The sequence below is a fragment of the Dromiciops gliroides genome, chromosome 1 (genome assembly GCF_019393635.1).
Source record: "Dromiciops gliroides isolate mDroGli1 chromosome 1, mDroGli1.pri, whole genome shotgun sequence".
Lineage (NCBI taxonomy): Eukaryota > Metazoa > Chordata > Mammalia > Microbiotheria > Microbiotheriidae > Dromiciops > Dromiciops gliroides.
Window position 1 is genome coordinate 632,818,112 of NC_057861.1, and position 24,862 is coordinate 632,842,973.

Here is a 24,862-nt window from a genome sequence, read left to right on the forward strand (position 1 = left end):
TGGGGGGAGGAATAGAGTTGTGTGACACTTTACTGAGCCTGAGAGAAAGACTTCAGCATCCATCCAGGGCCAGTTATATCCTTACAGAACTTGGAGCAAAGACCTAAACTAGTGGACCGTGAATTGTTCAGTGTGGGAAAAGGCTGAGACTCTTTGAGATGCAGTCCTCAAGGAAACTGTTATCATAGGAGAGGAAGTCAGAAAGTGAGCAAAAGGGGGAAATGAAAAGAAGTTTGAAATTACCAAAGATTTCAGGAGGAAGAAAACTCAAATGTCTTGAGAATAAGCAAATAAACACAAAGGAGAAACATTAACAACAGAAGTAAATATTGCCTCCAGATCTAATAAATGTATCTGTATATCAGGTATCTATGAATAAGTACTGCAAGGGGCAGCTAGGTGACACAGTAGATAGAGTGCGGCCCTGGAATCAGGAAGACCTGAGTTCAAATCTGACCTCACACACTTGACACGTACTAGCTGGGTGACCCTGGGCAAGTCATTTAACCCCAATTGCCTCACCCCCCTCCCAAAAGAACCAAAACAAAACAAAAAACCCACAAAATAAATAAGTACTGCAAAACAGAAGGAAACAATTCATCACCTGATGAGGAAAAGGATCTTGTGGATTATGAGGACAGCATGGAACTACAACACACTGTTTCTGAGGAGTTTAATAGAAAAATGAAAATTGTCAGAGCAGAGCTTATGGCTTATGTATCAGAAATAATTGGCAGAATAGAAAAATGAACCTGTGATGTCAAATGTCACCAAAGGAGATGGGAAGAATAGGACAACTAATTAGGCATGCAGATACACAAAAGTGAAGGACAGTCTGGAAGAAAAGAAGCAAAAAGCAATAACATTGAAAGAAAACATGCTCTCTATTTTTAAAAATTGATCTTAAAGACAGGATTCATAGACATTACTCAAGGATTATAGGTCTCCCATAAGAACACAAGTCAAAAAACTTGAATATCATAATGCAAGAAATGACACCCCCCAAAATGCCCAACACTTCTGAACGTAGAAAGCAAAGTGCCAGTTGAAAAAATCTATACCATTACCTCCAGGAAAAAAAAAAAACAACCCACAGTTGTAAACTCCATGATACACAATGGTTAAATTTAACCATTGAGAAAATTCAAATTCTGCAAGTGACCAAGAGAAAGTCCTTCAAATACAAAGGAAGTTTGAATAGCACAAGACTATTCTACACCCACCAAAAACTGCAGGAGGGAATGGAATAATGTGTTCCAAGGAGCAATGTAGCTCAAGATTCAACCCAGGATAACCTACCTGCAAATCTGAACCTGACCATAAATGAAAACTCATGGAGAGCCAATAATAAAGAGGCATGTAAAGCATTCTTAGAAAGAAAACCAGACCTAAAGAGATTACTTGCTTCTCAGAAGGCCCAGACAACAGAAAGGGAGAATAAATGCAGCAACCAAGGACAGCAAAAGCAATAGAATGGTAGCAGAGAAACCAGTAAGAGACTTCTTTCTAAATGTCCATAAGAAGATGGGAAGGCAAAAATCAGGTAGAGGTGATAGTGCAGAAGTGGGTCTGGTCATTATGGACAGAACCATTTAGCATCCTGCCCACAGATGAATCAATGTTTTTGTGGGACTAAATGACAAAATTGAATGTGAGGAGGATAAAGGGGATTGTGTTATGTGCCTTGGTCAAATAGAGGACTAACGGCAAGGGAAATTTGACTCCTGAGGTCTGTTAGGAAGAAAAGAGCCTACAGCAGGGTGGGTGAGGAATTTCTCCCCCGGCAGAATTGAAAAGGAGAAGAAAGAGGAGGCTTTGTTTTGGTAGTGGGATGGGGTTCATTCAAAAAGCATTCACTAATGTATAATCCTAGGGATGAAGAGAGATTATCAGTGAAGGGAGATAGGCACCCTGCACTGGGTTTTGTCTGCAAGGATTTGACACTTGTCTTGCATTGTGGGTGGAAAAAAGTGGGAGCCCCTCGAAGTAATGAGGGCTTGGGTGAGTGGGAGAGCATGGGCTCATGGAGGAGAGTTTGAGTCAAATGAGGAAGGATGGTAACCAGGGGGAATTATGGGTTAGTAGTGGGCTGTGTAATTGGGAATTTGGAGGGGGGCATCATCCTGCAATGGGGAAGTGTCCTCTCTGTAACCTGTAGGAATTGACATTTTTTTCTGAGAGTGAGGCACAGTGGGAAAAGAGGAGCCAGGGACCAAGCTTTATAAGGTAGTAGCACAAAATGCTTAGAGGGGGCAGCCCAGAAGGGACACTTCTGAAGTTCTGATTCTATGAGGAATGAATAGAATAAAGAGGGACTAGATAAGAATAGGGACCATGAACCAGAGAGGGTCTACAGTAAATAGAGAGGGAGGATAGATAGTGAAGAGAGTGAGGGAGAAAAATCTTTTCTGAAAAGGACTGAAAAAAATTACTTTTTAAAAATCTAATGAACAGAAGTGGTGGAAAGGAAGGAGGAAATGAAAATCTGTTTGAGAGAGAAAAAAACAAGGGGAAGAATTAAATAACCAGATAAAGTCAAGAAAGAAAAAGGAACTAATAAAACTCCAAATAGAAAAGGGTTAACAAATGGGAGAGGAAGAAAAAGAGTTGAGGACAAGAGAGAATAGGGCCACCTTAAAAAAATATTAAGCTAAAGTAAGTGAAGAGGATGTATTAACTTTAGAACAAAGAGAAAAACCATAACTTGGAAAAAACAGTATGAGACAAAGGAAGGAACATATTAACCTAGCTCATAATTTTAAATGTAAATGGATTTAACAATCTAATAAAACAAAAAGAAGAGTGACAGATTAGTGAAGAAAACAAAAAAAGAAAAGAAAATCCTACAATCTGTTTCTTATAAGAAACACATTTAAAAAGCAAAGAGAAACACAAAATAACACTGAAAGGGTAGGGAAAATAATTTTTTATGCATACAAAAATTATGAAAACAAAAAAGAATTAATTGCAGTCATGCTATCTGAAAAAAAACATTCAAAAATTAAAAAGGGATAAATAAGGAAACTATGCTGAAAGGAATCATAGAAAACAAACCAATAACAGTACTAAACTTTTATACTCCAAAGTCTTAGTATCCAAATTCAAAAAAGAAAACATTACCTGAATGAGAAGAATACGTAGCATGATACAGTAGTGACAGAAGACCTTAATGTCCCTCTTTCAGTTTGAAATATATCTAACAGAAAGCTAAGCAAAAAGGAAAATGCAGAACTGAATAAATTACTGTAGAAACTATAGTTAAAAGATATGGCATCTTCCAAATGGGACAACAAAAAAATATACATATTTTCAGCACCAAATAGAATTTTTATAAAAATTGATCATGTATTAGGACACAGAGACATTGCAAGCAAATCTTAAAAGGCAAAAATAGTTAATACATCTTTTTAGACCATAATGCAATTAAAAAGTCATTGATTCAAGGACCAAAAACAAAAGACAGACCAAAACGAAAACTTAACAATGAAATTATTAATTGGATCATAGAACCAATTGTAGAAATATCAATTATGTGGGAAAATGATAATGAAAAACATTTCTAGGTTGCAGTGAAAGCAGTGTTGAGTAAAAAAAAAAATCATGACCCTACAACTATACATTAACAAAATTGTAGGGAAAAGGTTTAATTGAATATGCATTTTTTAAAAGTAGCCAACAAATAAATCTGAAATAAGCACAGGAGAGGACATATTAAAAATTAGAAGAGAAAATACAAATGTAACTCCCCCCCAAAATGTAGAAATGATAAAACTAAATGCTAGTTTTCTAAAAATTAACAAAATTGATAAACTTTTAACTAATCTAATTAAAAAGCGTGCACTAAGGCAAAGTACTTTTCCTTTTTCTTTGATCCTTTGATATACAAGACCTTGTCATGGTATTTCTGTGTCAACAGGTATGTACAGTATCTGTAGCCTTTGGAGCATAGTTCCAAATTGTTTTCCAAAAGGTTTGGGTCAGTTCATAATTCAACCAGCACTGAATTAGTATTCCAATTTTTCTACATCCTCTACAACACTTCTCATTTTCTTTTTCAGTCATGTTAGCTAATCTGATAGGCACGAGGTGATATTTGAGTGCTATTTTAACTGACATTTCTCTAATCATTACTGATTTAGAGCATTTTTTCATGAAAATATAGCATTGGGGGGCAGCTAGATGGCGCAGTGGATAGAGCACCGGCCCTGGAGTCAGGAGTACCTGAGTTCAAATCCGGCCTCAGACACTTAATACTTAACTAGCTGTGTGACTCTGGGCAAGTCACTTAACCCCAATTGCCTCACTAAAAAAAAGAAAAAAAAAGAAAAAGAAAATATAGCATTGATTTCTTCTCATGAAAACTGCCTTTGACTATTTACCAACTGGGGAAAGGCTCATATTTTTTATAAATTTGGCTCAGTTCTCTATATATTTGAGAAATGGGGCCTTTTCCAGAGAAACTTGCTATAATTTTTCTCCTAGTTTCCTGCTTTCTTTCTAATTTTGGTTACATTAGTTTTGTTTGTGCAAAAAACTTTTAATTTCATGTAATCAAAATTATCTGTTTTACATCCCATGATCCTCTCTTTTTTATTGTTTGGTCCTAAACTCTTCCCTTATCCTTATACATGTGACAGGTAAATTTTTCCACGCTACCCTAATTTACTTATGATATCATCCTTTATAACTAAATCATTTATCCATTTTAACCTAATTTTGGTATACAGTGTGAGATGTTGGTCTATGCTTAGTTTCTGCCAGACTGCCTTCCAGTTATCCCAGCAATTTTTGTCAGATAGTGAATTCTTGTCTCTAAAGCTTGGATCTTTGGGTTTATCAAACACTAGGATATTATGGCCATTTCTACTGTGTATTGATTATGTACCTAATGTATTCCACTGATCCACCATTCTATGATTACTGCTTTGTAATATAGTTTGAGATCTGGTACAGCTAGGCCATCTTCACTTTTTGTCATTGATTTCCTTGATATTCTTGACCTTTTGTTCTTCGAGATGAATTTCGCTATTCTTTTTTCTAACTCTATAAAATAATTATGTGATTGTTTGATTGGTATGGTGCTGAATAAGTAGCTTAGGTAGAACTGCCATTTTTATTATATTGGCTTGACCTACCCATGAGCAATTAATATTTCTTCAATTGTTTAGATCTGTCTTTACTTTTGTGAAAACTATTTTATAGGGGGCGGCTAGGTGGTGCAGTGGATAAAGCACCGGCCCTGGATTCAGGAGTTCCTGAGTTCAAATCCGGCCTCAGACACTTGATACTTATTGGCTGTGTGACCCTGGGCAAGTCACTTAACCCCCATTGCCCCGCAAAAAAAAAAAAAGAAAATTGTTTTATACTTCTGTTTATATAGTCCCTGGGTTTGTCCTGGTAGGTAGACTCCCAAGTATTTTGTATTGTCTGCAGTTATTTAAAATGAATTTTCTCTTTCTATTTCTTCCAGCTGGGTTTTGTTGGCAATATATAGAAATGCTGATGATATCTGTGGGTTCATTTTGTATCCTGCAACTTTGCTAAAGTTGTTCATTGCTTCAACTGTGCTATTGTTCATATATAATTATCCATATTATAATTATTTTCTTGGTTTTATTTATGTCACTTTCCATAAGTTCATATAGGTCATCCCAGCTTTCTCTGGAATTCCCCCCTCATCATCTCTTATAGCTTAAACATATTCCACTGTGTTCATATAACATAATTTCTTAAGCCATTCCACAACTGATATGCACCCCCCTCTTAGTTTACATTTTTTTGCCTCTACAAAAAGATATGCTATAAATATTTTTGTACACATAGCTGCTTTTCATCTTTATTTTATCTCTTTGAGGTATAGGACTAGTAGAGGAATCACTTGGCCAACTCTCACCTGTGGCTCCAAGAAGCTGTAGCATGCACAGTAGCCATAACCTGGTAAAACTGTCTTGGCAGACAAGCTAAATCAGTTTGAAAGTAATCAGCATGTCTCAGACCTGTCAGTGAGTTAGAGGGGTATGTACCCCAAGCATATGAAGACTTCCCTCTGGTGGAATAGATGGATGAGAACAATTTGTTCCAACAGCCATGAAGGTAGCTGAAGCAGCATTGTGGGATGCTTAGAGCTTAGTCAGACACTGAAGATGCTGAGGTCATCCACTGTCTCCTTGACCATCTCCAGCTGTCCTAACTTTTGTCTTGCAACTGGACTTTGATGATTCTGGAACACTGAATGATGATGCAACTCTGCCTCACTTAAATCCAGTTCACACGCAAGTCAAGACATCACTCTGTAAAGGACAAACAACAATAATTTTTAGTTGATAATATATTACATAAAATAAGTGGATACAACATCCACTTGTGTAGCCCACATCTTTCCTACTTGTCCACAGGAATGGCATGAGAGAATATAAAATTATTTACTAAAATCTAAATATATGAATGTCTACAGCATTCTGCTGTTTTAGTGGTCCACTTACCCTGTGAGAAATCAAGAAACTTTTTTAATCTTTGGGGGGGAGCATGAGATATGAGATTTTCATGACCTTGTCATCCATATTATGTTTTGTAATTAGACTAGATTGTGGTTCATTTTTAATTAATTCATTAGATTGTGAGCTCCTTGAGTATAGGGACCATCTTTTACCTTTGTTTCTATCTCCAGCATTTAGTAAATGTTTATTGATTCATTGACTCTGTTGTCTAAAAGTGAGTCCAGAAGTGAAGTAGGTTGTCCAAAAGTCAGAAAGAAACTGTAATCCCTCAGAGAAAAGTGTCAAAACACATTAACCAAGGTGTGTGGGAGAGCAGCAAAAGAAACTGAGGAGTTAGTGAAGTAGTCAGACACTCAGAGAATAGAGTCTCTGGAAGGCTAGGAATGTCAGGTATCACAGAAATGTTAAGCAGAAGAAAGGCTATTTGTTAAATTTGGCAATTAAAAATCATTATAGCTGGGGCGGCTAGGTGGCGCAGTGGATAAAGCACCAGCCCTGGATTCAGGAGTACCTGAGTTCAAATCCGGCCTCAGACACTTGACACTTACTAGCTGTGTGACCCTGGGCAAGTCACTTAACCCCCATTGCCCCGCAAAAAAAAAAAATCATTATAGCTAAAAGTAGAAGAAAAATTAGTGTAGCCTTATAGTATTAGTTTTTCTTCAATGACACATATGTTAGAGAGACCTGACATGTTAGATAATAGACCTTGATGGACTAAAACAATGAACCAAATTTAGTAATATGAAATTTAATGAGCTGAATGTAAAATCCCAATACCTTGAATTCAAAAAAAGTCTACTTCACAAATATAAGATGGAAAAGATATGGATAAATGACAATTTATTTGAAAAAGATTGGGGGGTTTACAGATTCACAGTAAATTAACAGAAACACTTGCTGTAAAAGTTGTTTTCCAGCTTTCTGCTTTCCTTCTAATCTTGTTGGCATTGGTTTTGTTTGTGCAAAACCTTTTTAATTTAATGTATTCAAAATGATCCACTCTGCATTTCATAATGTTCTCTATCTAATCTTTTGTCATAAATTGTTCTGCTCTCCATACATCTGACAAGTAAACTATTCCTTCCTTTTCTAATTTGCCCAGGGTGTCACCCTTTATGTCTAGGTCACGTACCCATTTTGACTTTACTTTGGTGTACAGTGCAAGATAATGATCTATGCCTAGTTTCTGCCATACTATCCTCCAGTTTTCCCAGCAGTTTTTGTCAAATATTGAGTTCTTATCCCAGAAGCTGGAGTCTTTGGGTTTATCAAACAGTAGATTTCTATAGTCATTTACTACTGTGTCTCCTGTGCCTAACCTATTCCATTGATCCACCACTCTATTTCTTAGCCACTACCAAATAGTTTTGATGACTGCCACTTTATAGTATAGCTTCAAATTTGGTACAATTAGCCCACCTTCCTGTGCATTTTTTTCATTAGTTCCCTTGATATCTGGTCAGACTATTTCTAAGATAAACTATGTACCCATGTGGTAGCACCGATATAAAACCTGAACTGTGTCCTACAGGCAGATAATTTCATGGCATCTCAAGTCAAAGTTCTAAGTGGTTGAGCACATCTGGCAACAACACCAGCAGGTTCCATAGCTTGTCTCAGAGAGCACATTATTTGCTCTCTGTTATAGACTGATGCCATCTTTCTTTGTACCTCCTTATTAGTTCAATTCAATTTAACAAATATTAAGTTCCTGCTATGTTCTGACAAAACCAAAATGAAACAGTTCTTACCCTCAAGAAGCTTACATTTTGTTACACATGTAAGGAAAACCCTAGTAATTTCCAGGGGGAAGAGCATGAGCTTAATTAATTTGAAAGGTGATAACAATAGAATAGGGATTCCTGAAAGTAAAATAGAAAGATAGGGTGTTTTCTGCTTGGTTCTAGGTCTTCTCCCTGCTACAAGTGGAGAGGCATGGCTCAGTGGGTATGAGGTTTCACAGGACATACATGAGATCCGGAAAAGTCTGGGCTTATGCCCACAACATGACATCTTGTTTGATTACTTGACAGTTGCTGAACACCTTTCCTTCTATGTTCAGGTGAGCCCCAAAGAATATTTATTTATTTTTCCCCATACCTTATGTAGCCATTTAGTAGGCCAGTATTCTTATCCTTAAAGAATCACAAAATAAGTTTAAAAAAACCACTTTGTGGACACAAAGGAAAGCAGGGGAAGGAAAGACATCCTTAAGTCAATATCCCTAAATAAGGAAGCAATTAGAGTTGCCTACAAAGTCTTTCTAAGGCATAAAAACAAATTATTAGATACGCTAAGCTTCCTTTTACAAAGTCTCTATTCTCTGTCCTAACTTTGTTCTCTTAGTTGAAAGGAATAAGTGATAAAGACTGCTCTAATGAAATCAATTATATCTTGAATATTCTTGACCTGGAGAATAAGCGCAACACGATTTCAAAGTCCCTGAGTGGAGGGATGAAGCGCAAGGTCTCCATTGGCATCGCACTCATAGGAGGATCTAAGGTATAGATTTTTCCCATTTCTGTGGGTAGAATCAGGTCCCCACTACAACATAAATAGATAAATCAGCTTATAAAGACCTAAGTAAGTTGGTATAGACCTTGCCCTCCAAGTGGAACTTCCTAAAGTATACTCAATGTCAAACAAATGGGTCGGTAAGTCTAATTAGTATAGGACAGCCACAGGACTGCGGGCATTAATAAACAGACTCTTCCTTAACCTGGGTTTGTTCTCTGTCCTTAGACAAGTGACTCAATTCCATTATCCCTCCCCTGAGTTGAAACAATAAATACCAAGTATATATTATATGGCAGAATCATTTCTAAGCTATAGTCGAGTTCAGAGTAAACTCATAACACTCCCTTGAGTGAACTAGCATATCAGTAGGGAATAGAGGCAGGATCAGGCTTCCTGTCTCATTAGTCTTGGGTCTGTCCTTTGGGGATCTGTAGGTGGTGATGCTGGATGAGCCAACATCAGGCATGGATCCAGTCTCACGGAGAAGTATATGGGACCTCCTTCAAAATCAGAAAAGTAACCGCACAATTCTATTGACTACCCACTTTATGGATGAAGCTGATCTTCTGGGAGACCGCATTGCCATCATGGCCAAGGGGGAACTGCAGTGCTGTGGTTCTTCACTTTTCCTCAAACAAAAATATGGTAAGGGGGACAAGGGAGATAAAACAAGCAGGTGTATTCATCTTTATTGTGGGGTCTGCATTGAATCCCCTACATACATAGTGAAGGAGACTCTAAAACAGTTCCCCTGTACTCTGGGGAGGCAATGTATGGAGCATAGTGCAAAGAGGGCTATATTGGGAGGTAAAGGACCTTAGTTTAGATCCTGATGCTGCCACTTCCTTACCTGGGTGATCTTGGACAGGTTATATATTATCTCAATGATCTGTATAATCATTGATCAATGAGGCAGCAAGGTGGTTAAGTGGATAAAGCATGTATTTTACTAGCTGTGTGTCCTTGGGTAAATAAATCACTTAACCTTTCTAAGCCTCAGTTACCTATCTCCTAGGGTCATCATGAGGATCAAATGAGATAACATACATAGACCTTAGAGTGTTATAGAAATGCTAGCTATTATTATCTTATGGCCCCCCCCATAAGTGCCCTTTCTCCATTAAGCTACTATTTCTTTTCCCTCTTGACATAGTAGGAAAGAATGCAAAAACAAGCCATAATAATCCCAAGAATATGCACAAAATGGTCCAGTATATGAGGGACACTGATTATTTTTCCTATAGATGTCTTTGTTCTCTACTTTCCACTGACAAGCAGGACTTTAGTCCAATGATATTTACTTACATAGTTGATGCTATCATTTGGGAACTATTCTTTGTAGAGTATGTTTCTTGATGTAGCTGCCCTGAAGTGACTCCAAGCTTCCAAAACCTGGTTCAGTTTCTGACTACTCCATTTAGTACTCATGAGTCCCCAAGCCTCCTTCCTAGACCAATTGTCATTAAGAGAAATTTAATCAATCAACAAATATTTCTTAATCACATACTGTGTGCTAGGCAGTATACAAGGCAGTGGGGATATAAAGACAAAAAATTAATGTAAGCTCAGATTCTATCAGGGAGGAAAATATGTACATAGATAAGTACTATAGTGAGAGAATAAATTGTTGTTCACTTGTTTCAGTTGTATCTGACTCTTGGTAACCCTCTTGGCAAAGCTACTAGAGTGGTTTGACATTTCCTTCTCTACTGGCAAACAGAGATTAACTGACTTACCCAAGGTCACATGGCTAGGAAGTGTCTGAGGCTGGGTTTGAACTCAGATCTTTCTGACTGCAGGCCCAGTACTCTTTCTGTTGAGCCATCTGGATGCCTATGCAGCAGAGAATAAATACAGGGAAGGAGGGCGTCAGCACATGGGAGGTGATCAAGAAATGTTTTATATAGGAGGTAGTCTCAGGGCTCAAATGTCCCTAGCACACTGTTCTGAGATGAAATAGTGGGTTCTGAAGGTCCAGCTGGCACTCTGAATGTCAAAGATACAGAAGGGCCTAAAACCTACCAATGCTTCTAGCATAGACAGACTCCAGGAGGTGGAGTTCATCATAAAGTCCCTGGTAATCCAGAACCAAGGAGGAATAAACACTCAACCCAATAGCACAGTGAGAAGCAGAGCTTACTTGTGCACAAATTCAGGACCTAAACCTTGAGGTGGCTAAATAGATAGCAGTGACCACTATAAAGAATTGTAGATCCAGAGACACCCCCAAAATCTATCTTCGAAAGAGAGAGTAACTCTGTAACAACTGCAAGGAGAGACTTAAGACAAGAATAAATGGGTTTTCCACTAGAACTAAATGAATACCTAGAAGAAATTAAGCAAAATATTTAAAATTAAATAAAAGCTCTAGAGGAACAATTGTAAGAAAAATCAATAGATTAACTCAGAAAGTGAGAAACCTTACCTAAGTAGTGCACTCCCACATGATTCCAAAACACTTTTCACACAAATAAAGTCACGTCTAAACAATTGGAAAAATATCAGTTACTCATGGATGGCTAGACCGAGCCAATATAATAAAAATGACAATTCTACCTAAATTAATTAATTATTCAGTACCATACCAATCAAACCACCAAAAATTATTTTATAGAGCTAGAAAAAAAAATAACAACAAAATACATCTGGAAAAACCAAAGGAATTAATGAAAAATGTGAAGGAAGATGGACTAGCTGTACCAGATCTCAAACTATTATAAACTGTTTGGTACTGGCTAAGAAATAGAGTGGCAGATCAGTGGAATAGATTAGGTACACAAGACCCAGTATTAAATGACCATGGTAATATAGTGTTTGATAAACCCAAAGAGCCCAGTGTCTGGGACAAGAACTCACTATTTAACAAAAACTGCTGGGAAAACTGTAAAACAGTATGGTAGACACTGGGTATAAATCAACATTTTGCACTGTATTTTAAGATAAGGTGAAAATGGATACATGATTTAGACACAAAAGGTGATACCAAAAGCAAATTAGGAGAGGAAGGAATGGTTTCCCTGTAACATCTATGGAGAAGAAAGAGTTTATCACCAAACAAGAGATAGAGAGCATTACAAAATATAAAATGGATAATTTTGGTTATATCAAATTAAAAAGATTTTGTACAAACAAAACCTACTGCAGCTAAGATTAAAAGGAAAGCAGAAACCTGGGGGCAGGGGCAGAATTTTTATAGCTAATGTCTCTGAAAAAGACCTCATTTCTCAAATATATAGAAAACTGAGTCAAATTTATAAGAATACAAGTCATTTCCCCAATTGATAAATGGTCAAAGGATAGGAACAAGCAGTTTTCAGATGAAAAAAAACTATCTATAGTCATATGAAAAAAATTCTCTAAATCCATATTGATTAGAGAAGTATAAATTAAAACAACTCCATAGTGTACCACCTAACATCCATCAGATTGGCTAATATAACAAAAAAGTAAAATGATAAATATTGGAGGGAATGTGGGAAAATTGGAACAGTAATGCATGGTTTGTGGCATTGTGAACTGATCTAACCATTCTGGAGAGTAGTTTGGAAGTATAAAACTGGGAATATCTTTTGATCTAGCAATACCACTACTAGATCTGTACCCCAAAGAGATTTTTTAGAAAGGAAAAGGATCTACATGTACAAAAATATTTATAGCAGTTCTTTTAGTGGTAGCAAAGAATTGGAAATTAAGGAGGTTCTCATTAATTGGGGAATAGCTTAACAAGTTGTGGTATATGATTGTAATGGAATACTACTATGCTATAAGAAATAATGAGCAGGATGGTTTCAGAAAAACCTCAGAAGACTTACACAAACTGCTACAAAACAAAGTGAACCGAACCAAGAGAACACCCAGTAACAGCAACATTTTGTGATGATCAACTATGAATGACTTAGCTCTTCCCAGCAATTAAATGATCCAAAACAATTCCAAAGGTCTCATGAGGAAAAATGCTATTTACATCCAGAAAAAGAATTAATGAAGATCAAAGCTTACTATTTTCACCTTTGGGGTTTTTTCTGTTTGTTTCTTTTTTCCCTTTTGGTCAGTTTCTTCTTTCACAACATCACTAATATGGAAATGTCTTTTACATGATTTTACACATAAAACCTATTTGAAATTGCTTACCATCTTAGAGGAGGGAGGTGAAGGAGGAAGGAAAAAATGTGAAACTCAAAATTTTTAAATGACTGTTAAAATTTGTCTTTATATATAATTAGAAAAAATAAAATACTATACAAAAAAAAGTAATGTATTTACCTGGAAGTTAAAATAGACAAAAAGATATCAGTGTCTCCATGAGACATGTAATATAAGAACAAAATTTAAAAGATTTTTTTAAAAAAAATAGAGGAACAGGAAGAAGTATAGCCAAGCCCTGCCCTGCCTGAACTCCTCTAATTAGATCTAAAAAATGCACCAGATTGAACCCTGATGGGGAAATTTTTTTAAAGCCTGAGTTATTTTTCCAGCACAGGATAGCACAGGGAGACAGAGAGGTTCTGTGGACACTGGGAATAGTCTCTGAGCAGGAGTGAGCACATGGGGCACTATAGCATCCAAGGTAAGGCTATTTTCAGAGAGGACAAAAGAAAGTTCCAGATCCCCTCTGGGGCTCTGTAACAGGAACAGAAGCCAACTGGCAGCTTTTTCACCCAATATCCAGTACTAGATCACAGGTCCAGGTTAAACTGAAAAGGGGACCTGCACCCAGGGATGATTTTCCAGGTTAAAAGATGGTAGCATGGGCAGCTAGGTGACGCAGTGGATAGAGCACTGGCCGTGGAGTCAGGAGTACCTGAGTTCAAATCAGGCCTCAGACACTTAACACTTACTAGCTGTGTGACCCTGGGCAAGTCACTTAACCCCAATTGCCTCACTTAAAAAAAAAAAAAAAAGATGATAGCAGGCCCTAGACAGTGAGCTGAGCTGAGAGGGGACCAAGTTCAAAAGCAAGTAGCCCCATTAGCTCAGATCCCAGGAGCAGAATAGGATCTCAGTTCTAGCTCTGCAGAAAAATAGTCAGGGCAAGAATTCCAAATCAAGGGGAAATCTGCAGTTCTGTCACTGAACCTGCAGAACATCACAGCCGGCTGATAGTTAAGCAGCAACATAATGTTGCTCAGTTCCAAACCAGGAGAAGAACTTGCAGAATTCAAACCAGGAAGACAATGCTCAGACTTTGCCCTGGAACAGACCAACACTTGATACCCCCAAGAAGACAATGGGACCAGCCCAAACTTTCCCTGAAGTGTGTAGAGCCCAGCCCTAATATAAAATCCATAGTCAGGAAGTAGGCTGGAAGAGTGAGGGGGAAAAAGAATCTCAGCAGAAAAAGTTATTGTGGTTGTGGGAATGCTGAAGAGACAAAACCAGAAGAGAATGACTCTGAAACATCTATGAGCAAAGCCTCAAAGAAAAGCACAGCTTTGACATAAATTCAATTAGAATTTCTGCAGTAGATAAAGCAAGAGGGTTTTTTTAGAGTTTAAAATGTTTTGACAAATGAGAGTACTTTAGAAAAAAAATACAAAAGAAATGAGAGTTATGGAAGAAAGAATTAGAAAGGGAATTAGCTACATGGCATGATATATACAAAATCCTGCCCAAGTAACAAATTCCCTGAAAATTAGTATAATACTGATTACCATGTGTATGTTACATTTCACTCATCCTCCAGAGTTCTCTGTTACCTTAAAGGGTAACACTGGCACCAGACCAATACCAATGGTATTGCCCCCACTATAGGTGTGATAGGCTCACCTGTACCCCAGTTCCATTAGCCACTAGCACATTAGCTTTTACACAGAAATATTTACTCCCAAAAGTATAATTATAAATAACAAACTTAATCTTCAACACATGAAAAGTATAATACTCCTTTTATAGCATCTTAGTCTCTGGGGAAGAGAACCCAGGGATTGGATTCAGGGCTTTGGGGGCTTCTATGCTGGACTAGCTGGCTATATCACTCTGCCTGACATCCTGGCTCCAAGGTAAGTATGGTGCAGACTCTTGGGTTTCATGGGGATTACCTCCTGGGGAGCACCTGAAACTGAGGAGGACAAATTACACAGAACAGAAACATACATATTCCCAGGTCCATTTCATAGAGAGGGAGCAGGGGAAGAAAGGCATTTCTATTCACAGTTAGCAGGGATAATCTGCATGTCCAGCAAAGGAGTTTAAGAAGGAGCCATCCTGAGGTTGGAGGAGAACCAGGAAAATGTAATAGAAAAACCCATTCTCTGATTGATAGTCAAAGAATATGGACAGTTTTCAAAAGAAGACACTAAGGTATAAAAAAACAAATGAAAAATTCTTTGAATCACTATTAATTAGAGAAATGTACATTAAAATAATGCTGAGATTACAATTTATACCCATCAAATTGGTAATGTTGACCAAAAAAAAGGAAATTGAGAAATGCTGGAAGGGCTGTAGGAAAACAGATATACTCATGCAATGTTATTGTGTATGAGGTTTAAAATCTAAATGTGTTGTCTAAAAAATCTAATGTGTGGTCACCTTAAACCATTCTGGAAAGCAAATTGGAACTATGCCCCAAAAACTACTAAACTACTTATACCCTTTGACCCAGCAATACTGCTATTATATTTGTACCTGCAAAGAAACCAAAGAAAGAGGAAAAGAAACCATATGAGCAAAAATAGGTATAGGAGATTTTTCGTAGTAACAAAGAATTGGAAATTGAGGGATATGGTAACACAGATATCTTAATGCACTGTTATTGGAGCTGTGAACTGCTCCAACCATTCTGGAAAGAAGTTTGGATTTGTGTCTCAACACTGTTACTAGGTGTATACATCAAAGAGATCAATGAAGGAATGGATTTCCAGGGTGGAGCCAAGATGGTGGAGGAAAGCTCTTAGAACTCAAGACATGATCACTCAAAAAAACCTCCAAATAATGCCAGAGGACAGTTCCTGGAGCAGCAGAACCCAGAAAAGAACAGGATGAGACTATTTTCCAGCCAAAGATGGCTTAGAAGGTCTGCAGGAGGGAGGCTGCTGTGCCGGGGCAGGAGTGGAGCCTATCCCCATGGTCATGCTGACCCAGATCCAGTCCCAGGCAGGCCTCACCAGAAAAAGAGAACCCTGGAGCCTCTGAATCAGCTGCAGAAGAGGATAGCAGTGTCAGGGCTCCTACAGCCAAAGCTTCCAAGAAAAATATGAATTGGTCTGAGGCCATAGAAGCACTCAAAAAGGACTATGAAGATAAAGTAGGAGAGGTAGAGGGAAAAGTAAGAGAGGTAAAGAAAAATATGGAAAGATAAATGAGAGTGATGAAGGAAAGTCATGAAAAAAAAAGTCAGCACCTTGAAAAGCCAAATTGGCCAAATGGAAAAGGAGGTACAAAAGGTCTCTGAAGAAAATCATTGCTTAAAAATTAGGATTGTGATCAAAACTCACAGAAGAATGTGCTGAAATCATCTTCTAACCAAGAAAGGCTTGGAAGGTCAGAAGGAGGGAGCTGCTGTGCTGATAAAGGAGTCGAGCCCAACACCACAGTCACTCTGACACAGATCCAGTCCCAGGAAGGCCTCACCAGAGAAGGAGACTCCAGAGCCTCTGAATCAGCTAAAGCACCAGTGTTGTCTGGAATTAAGCTCACAGTCTGGTGAGAGGGCTGAGCCCTGAGCAGGGGGGAGACTACAGGGGTCTATGCTGGTGCTGAGGCAGAACTTGGATTTTTCACCCCTGCTGAGAACCAGGAGGTTCGCAGGTATGGGAGGGGCACAGGCTTGTCAGAGCTAACAACCACAAAACACAAAGCTGGTTGATTAGCAAGTTGGTCTGGGGTCATCTATGGACCAGGGAACAGGCCAGGCGAGTGAAGAACCTGATCCTCCTTAAATCATACTACCTGGGACTTCTTAAGCTTGGGATACTGCAGCCTGGAAAGAGTGCCCCAATTTAAGGAGCTAAAAGTGAAGTAAAAGAAAGTCAAGATGAGAAGACAGAGAAAGGTGAGGACCATAGAAAGTTTCTTCAGTAACAAGGAAGACCAAGGTGCACCCTCAGAGGAAGATGTCAACATCAGGGCCCCTATATCTAAACCTACCAAGAAAAATATTAATTGGTCTCAGGCCATAGAGGCTCTCAAAAAGGACATTGAAGAAGCTAGAGAGGTAGAGGAAAAAGTGGAAAGAGAAATGAGGTGGATGCAGGAAAGACATGAGGAAAAACGTCAACAGCTTGAAAAGCCAAATGTAAAAGCTCTCTGATGAAAATAATTGCCTAAGAATTAGGATTGAACAAATGGAAGCCAGTGACTTTATGAAAAACCAAGACACAATAAAGCAAATCCAAATGAATAAAAAATAGAGGGCAATATGAAATATCTTCTGGGGAAAAGTGCTGACCTGGAAAATAGGTCCAGGAGAGATAATTTGAAAATTATTGGTCTACCTGAAAGCCATGATCAAGGAAAGAGCTTAGACATCATCTTCCAAGATATTGTCAGGGAAAATTGCCCTGAAATTCTAGAAGAAGCTAAAATAGGAATTAAAAGAATGCACCGATCACCTCCAGAAAGAGATCCCCAAAGGAAAACTCCTAGGAATATTATAGCCAAATTCTAGAGCTCTCAGGTCAAGGAAAAAATACTGTAAACTGCCAAAAAGAAAGAATTCAAGTACTGTGGAGCCCCAGTCAGGATATCACAAGATCTAGCAGCTTCTACATTAAAGGACCAGAGGTCATGGAATATGATATTCCAGAGGGCAAAGGAAATGGGATTACAACCAAGAATCACCTACCCAGTAAAACTCAGCATAATATTTCAGAGGAAAAATGGGACTTTAATAAAAAAGAGGACTTTCAGATATTTTTGATGAAAAGACCTGAACTGAATGGCAGATTTGACTTTCAAATACAAGACTCTAGAGAACTATAAAAAACTGGAGTTGGGGGACATGCCTGGGGTCATACAGTGGGTGACTGTCTTGTGTCTGAGGCTGGGTTTTGGCTGGAATTCCCCTGGGTCTAGGGATGATGCTTTGTCCACTGTGTCACCTAGCTGACCCATGATGACATCTTTAGGGTTAAATTGAGGAGTGAGGAGAATGCAATGGGGGAGGGGGAAGGGCAGAGGTGAAATCCTACATGAAAGAAACAGGAAAAGGCTTATGGAGTGGGGGAAGAGATGGGAGAGGAGCAGGGCAGTAAATGAATTTTACACTCATCAGAAAAGGCTCAAAGACCTTAAACTCATCAGAGTTGGCTCAAGGAGGGACTAACACACACACCCAACTGGGTGGAGTAATCTGTTTAATCTGGTCAGTAAATGAGCCTAACACTCATCAGAATTGTCCCAAAGACCTCAATATCATTAGAATTGGCTCAAGGAGGGAATAATGGACACACTCAACTGGGTGGAATAATCTCTCTAACCCTGCAGGAAAATAGGAGGGGAAGGGGATAACGAGAGGGGGGCAAAAGAAGGAAGGGCAGAGTGGGGGAGGGGACAGACAGAAGCAAATACCTTTTGAAGAGGGATAGGATGAAAGAAGATACATAATAGAGTACATATCATGGGGAAGGGAATAGGATGGAAGGGAAACAGTTAACAATAGTAAGTCATGAAAAAGAGAAAAGGGGAGGTTGTACAAAAAATATTTATAGCAACTCTTTATGGAGGCTAAGAGTTGAGAATCAAGGGAATGTCCATCAATTCAGGAATGATGGAGGAAGCCGTGCTATATGATTGTGGTGGAATGGTCTTGTGCTATAGGAAATGACAAACAGGATGATCCCAGAAAAACCTGGAAAGACTCATGAACTGTTGTATAGTGAAGTGAGCAGAGCTGGGAGGACATTGTGCATAGTGACAGCAGTATTGTTCAATGAGCAATTGTGAATGACTTAACTACTCTTAGCAATGCAATGATCCAAGATAATAACAAGGAACTAATGAGTAAGCTTACTATCCACCCCTATAGAAAGAACTGATAAAAAGAACACTTGTGGATTGTACATATATAGCCTGGTTGCTGTCTTGTGGAGGGGGGAGGAAAGGGAGGGAGGGAGAGAGAAAAATTTGGAACTCTAAATCTTATGAAAATGAATGTTGAAAACAACCCTTACATGTAACTGGAAAAAATAAAATAAATGTTTGTTGCTAAAAAAAAAAATTAAGATTGAGTAAATAGAAGCAAATGACTTTATGAGAAATCAAGACACAATAAAGCAAATCCAAATGAATAAAAAAATGTGAATATCTTCTTGGAAAAACAGCTGACCTGGAAAATAGATCTAGGAGAGATCATTTGAAAATTATTGGACTACCTGAAAACCATGATCAAAATAAGAGTTTAGACATCATCTTCCAGGAAATTGTCAGGGGAAAATTGCCCTGATATTCTAGAAGCAGAAGATAAAATAGAAATGAAAATAATCCACCAATCACTTCCTGAAAGAAATCCCAAAATGAAAACTCCCAGGAATATTATAACCAAATTCCAGAGCTCCCAGGTCAAGGAGAAAATATTGCAAACAGCCAGAAAGAAATAATTCAAGTACTGTGGAGTCACAGTCAGGATAACACAAGATCTAGCAGCTTCTACATTAAAAGATCAGAGGGCATGGAATATGATATTCCAGAGGGCAAGAGAATTGGGTTTACAACCAAAAATCACCTACCCAGCAAAACTGAGTATAATCTTTCAGGGGGAAAATGGGATTTCGATGAAAAAGAAGACTTTCAGGTATTTGTGATGAAAAGACCTGAACTGAATGGAAAATTTGACTTTCAAATACAAGACACTAAAGAATCATAAAAAGGTAAACAGGAAAAAGAAATTAAGAGGGATGTTAAAGGTCAAACTGGTTACATTCCTATATGGGAAGATAATACATCTAAGTCATAAGAAATTTCTCAAAATTAGGACAGATGATAGAAATGACAGAGAGCACAGGTAGGAATTGATTACGAAGGGATGATATCTGTAAAGCATTTATCTTTTCTTTTTCTGGGGTGGTCAGGGTTGGGTGACATGCCCGGGGATGAGCAGTGGGTGAGTATCTTGTGACTGGGGCCAGATTTGGGCTCAGGTCCTCATGGGTCCAGGGTGGGTGCTTTTTCCACTATGTCACCTAGCTACCCCATGATGACATCTTAAGGGTAAAATTGAGAGGTGAGAGGACTAAAATGGAGGAGGGGGAAAGGGAGAGGTAGAATGTGGTGAAATCCTACATGAAAGAAACAGGAAAGGGTTTATGGAGTAGGGGGAAAGATGGGGGAGAAGCAGGTAGTGAGTGAACCTTACACTCATCAGAATTGGCTCAAAGGCCTTAATCTTATCAGAGTTGGCTCAAGGAGGGAATAACATACACACTCAATTGGGTGGAGTAATCTATTTTACCCTACAGGAAAGTAGGGAGGGAAGGGGATAAGGAGGGAGGGGCAAAAGAAAGGAGGGCAGATTGGAGGAAGGGGCAGTCAGAATAAAATCCCCTTTGAGGAGGGATAGGATGAAAGAAGATAGATAATAGATTAAATAATCATGGTGAAGGGAATAGGATAGAGGGAAACAGTTAACAATAGTAACTATGAAAAAGAGAAACAAAATAATTGTACAAAAAATATTTATAGCAACTCTTTGTAGTGGCTAAGAATTGGAAATCAAAGGAATGCCCATCAAATGGGGAATGACTAAACAAGCTGTGGTATATGATTGTAATGGAATATTGTAGTACTATAAGAATTGACAAGCAGGATAATTTCAGAAAAACCTGGAAAGAGTCATATGAATTGATGTATAGTGAAGTGAGCAGAACCAGGAGAACACCATGCACAGTGACAGCATTATTGTTCTATGAGCAATTGTGAATGACTTAACTACTCTCAGCAATATGATCCAAGACAATCCTAAAGGACTAATGATAAAGCATACTATCCACCTCTAGAGAAAGAATTGATATTGATTGAACACAGACTGAAGCATGATATTTTGTGTTTTTTTTAAACTTGAGTCTTTTATATAAAATTACTTATATGGTAATGTTTTACATAATTGCACATGTATAACCTATATCTTATTGCTTAGCACCTCAGGGAGGGGGGAGGGTAGGGAGGGAAGGAATGAGAGGGATAGAATTTGGAACTCAAAACTTTAAATAAATAAACAAATAAATGAGTAAATGAATGAATAAATAGATTAATAAATAAATGAATAAAATGGAGATTTAAAAAACAAAAGAGATCAATGAAGGAAAAGAGGATCCATATGTAAAAAAAATTTATAGCAGTTCTTTTTGTGGTAGCAAAGAACTGGAAACTGAGGTGTGCCCATCAATTAGGGACTAGCTGTACAAATTATAGTATATTTATGTATTAATGTATTCATGCTGTAGGAAATGAAACGGGATAGTTACAGAGAAATCTAAGAAGACTTTTTCTGAACTGATGCAGAGTGAAGTGAGCACAACTGAGAACAATTTATACAATAACACTATTATAAAAACAACTTTGAAAGGCATAAGAACTCTGATCAATGTAATGAAACAACCTGACAGAGAGGTGTCCACCACCACTCAGAGTACAACTTGAAACATATATATGTATGCATATGAATACACATATGTGTGGGTGTATCTATTTAACATATACACAAGTATGTATTTGGATATAGGTAGTGTGGGAATGTGTTTTCCTTGATTATATGTATATTTGTTGTGAAATATTTGACTTTTTTCATCCTGAGGGGGAGATGGAAGGAAGGAAAAGCAGACTGGTTTAATTTTTAAAATTTTTGGAATAAAACAAGCATTTCCATAACATAGTGCAATTAAAGAGATGATTGCACATGAAAATACAAATCCATTATTTTCTAAATTTTTAACATTTTTATTTAAAATTTTGAGTTCTATATTATATCTCTCCCTCCTCGCTCCCTGAAGAGGTCAAGCAATCAGATACAGGTTATACTTATGAAATTATGTAAAATGTTTCCATATCAGTCATTTTTACAAGAAGATTCTAATAAAAGGGAGAAAAAGAAAGTTAAAATAGCATTCTTCAATCTATCTTCAATCAATATCAGTTCTTTCTCTGAAGGTGGATAGTATGGTTCATCATTACACCTTTGGGATTGTTTTGGATCATTGTATTGCTGAGAATAGCTGTCATTCACAGTTCTTCATCAAATAATATTGCTGTTACTGTGTACAGCATTCTCTTATTCTGTTCACTTCACTATACAGTTCATGTAAGTCTTTCCTTGTATTTCTAAAAATCATCCTGCTTGTCATTTCTTATAGCACAATAATATTCCATTACAATCATATGCCATAACTTTCTTAGCTATTCCCCAATTGATGGGTATCCCCTCAATTTCCAATTCTTTGCCACCACTAAAAGAACTACTATAAATATTTTTGTACAAATAGGTCCTTTTCCCTTTTGGGGGTATCTTTGGGATATAAACCTTGCAGGGGTATTTCTGGATCAAAGGGTATGTACAGTTTTATAGCTCTTTGATTGTAGTTCCAAATTGTTCTCCAAAATGGTTATATCAATTTACAACTCCACCAAGAGTGGATTAGTGTCCCAGTTTTCCTACATGCCCTCCAACATCCAACATTTTCCATTTTTGTCATATTAGCCAATTTAATAGGTGTGAGGTGGTACCTCAGAGATGTTTTAGTTTGCATTTCTCTGAACAATAGTGATGTAGAGCATTTTTCATGTCTATAGATAGCTTTTATTTTTTCATCTGAAAACTGCCTGTTCATATGCTTTGACCATTTATCAATTGGGGAATGACTTACAGTTTTATAAATTTGACTCAGTTCTTTATATATTTGAGAAATATATTTGTTGCCACAAATTCTTCCCAGTTTTCTGCTTTCCTTATAATTTTGTTTGCATTGGTTTTGTTTGTACAAAAAACTTTTAAATTTTATATAATCATTATTATCTATTTGTATCTATATCTTCTTTGGTCCTAAATTCATCCCTTATCCATAAATGTGACCAATAAACTATTACATGTTCTCTTAATTTGCTTATGGTATCAGCCTTGTGTGTAAATCATGTACTCTTTTTGACCTTATCTAGATATATGGTGTGAGATACTGGTTTATACCTAGTTTCTGCCATACTGTTTTCCAGTTTTCCCAGCAGTTTTTGTTCCAAAAGCTTATATCTTTGGTTTTATCATATGCTACATCACTATGATCATTTACTGTACTGTAATTTGTACCTAATCTATTCCATTGATCCACCACTCTAGTTCTTACCCAGTGGAAGATTTTTTTTCTTTGCAACAAACATTTATTTTATTTTTTCCAGTTACATGTAAGGGTAATTTTCAACATTCATTTTCATAAGATTTAGAGTTCCAAATTTTTCTCCCACCCTCCCTTTCCTCCCCTCTTCACAAGACATTAACCAGGTTATATATGTACAATCCACAAGTGTTCTTTTTATCAGTTCTTTCTATGGGGGTGCATAGTAAGCTTCCTCATTAGTTCCTTGGGATTGTCTTGGATCATTGCATTGCTGAGAGTAGTTAAGATATTCACAATTGCTCATAGAACAATATTGCTGTCACTATGCACAATGTCCTCCCAGTTCTGCTCACTTCACTATACACCAATTCATATGAGTCCAGGCTTTTCTGGTATCATCCTGTTTGTCATTTCCTATAGCACAATACCATTCCACTACAATCATATGCCACAGCTTCTTCAGTCATTCTTCAATTGATGGACATTCCCTTGATTCTCAAATCTTAGCCACCACAAAGAGTTGCTATAAATATTTTTGTACAATTTTTCCCCCTTTTCTCTTTTTCATGATTACTATTGTTAACTGTTTCCCTCCATCCTATTCCTTTCCCCATGATATTTATTCTATTATCCATCTTCTTTCATCCTATACCTCTTCAAAAGGGATTTGCTTCTGTCTGTCCCCTCAACCACTCTGCCCTCCCTTCTTTTGCCCCTCTCTCTTTTTACCCTTCCCCTCCTATTTTCCTGCAGGGTTAGAGAAATTACTCCATCCAATTGAGTGTGTATGTTATTCCCTCCTTGAGCCAATTCTGATGAGTGTAAGGTTCATTTATTGCCCTGATCCTCCCCCATTTCTTCCCCCACTCCATAAACCCTTTCCTGTTTCTTTCATGTGGGATTTCACCCCATGCTACCCCTGCCCTTCACCCTCCCCCAGTGCATTCCCCTCACCCCTCAATTTTACCCTAAAGATGTCATCGTGGGGCAGCTAGGTGACACAGTGGACAAAGCATCTACCCTGGACCCAGGAGATCCCAGCCAAAACCTGTCCTCAGACACAGGACAGTCACCCACCCAGTAGCAGATTATTTTGATAATTACTGCTTTATAATACAGTTTGAAGTCTGGAATGACTAAACTACCTTCTTTCGCATTTCATTTATTTTCTTGATATTCTTGAGTTTTTGTTCTTCCGGATGAATTTTGTTTTCATTTTTGTAGGTCCATAAAATATTTTTGTTAGTTTGGCATGGCACTGAATAGATTAATTTAGGTAGAATTGTCATTTTAATTATATTGGCTGGGCCTACCCATGAACAATTAATATTATTCTAGTTGTTTAGATCTGACTTTATTTGTGTGAGATGTGTTCATATAGTTCCTAGGTTTGTCTTGGTAGGTAGACTCCCAAGTATTTTATATTGTCTACAGTCATTTTAAATGGAATTTCTCTTTCTATCTCTTCCTGATGGACTTTGTAGTATAGAGAAATGCTGATGATTTATGTGGTTTATTTTTACCCTGCAATTTTGCTGAAGTTGATTATAATTTCAGGTAGTTTTTTCATTGGTTCTCTAGGATTTT

The 24,862-nt window shown here is 37.6% G+C and overlaps 1 protein-coding gene across 1 annotated transcript in view; it reads left to right on the top strand.

Annotated features, from left to right (window-relative positions):
• LOC122753085 (phospholipid-transporting ATPase ABCA3-like) overlaps nt 1–24,862 on the top strand; it is a 265,236-nt gene that overhangs the window by 168,985 nt on the left and 71,389 nt on the right. The window contains exons 12-14 of the mRNA XM_044000190.1: nt 8,408–8,562; nt 8,847–9,002; nt 9,452–9,662. Of these exons, the coding sequence (XP_043856125.1) occupies nt 8,408–8,562; nt 8,847–9,002; nt 9,452–9,662 (522 nt within the window). The remainder of the gene's footprint in view (nt 1–8,407; nt 8,563–8,846; nt 9,003–9,451; nt 9,663–24,862) is intronic.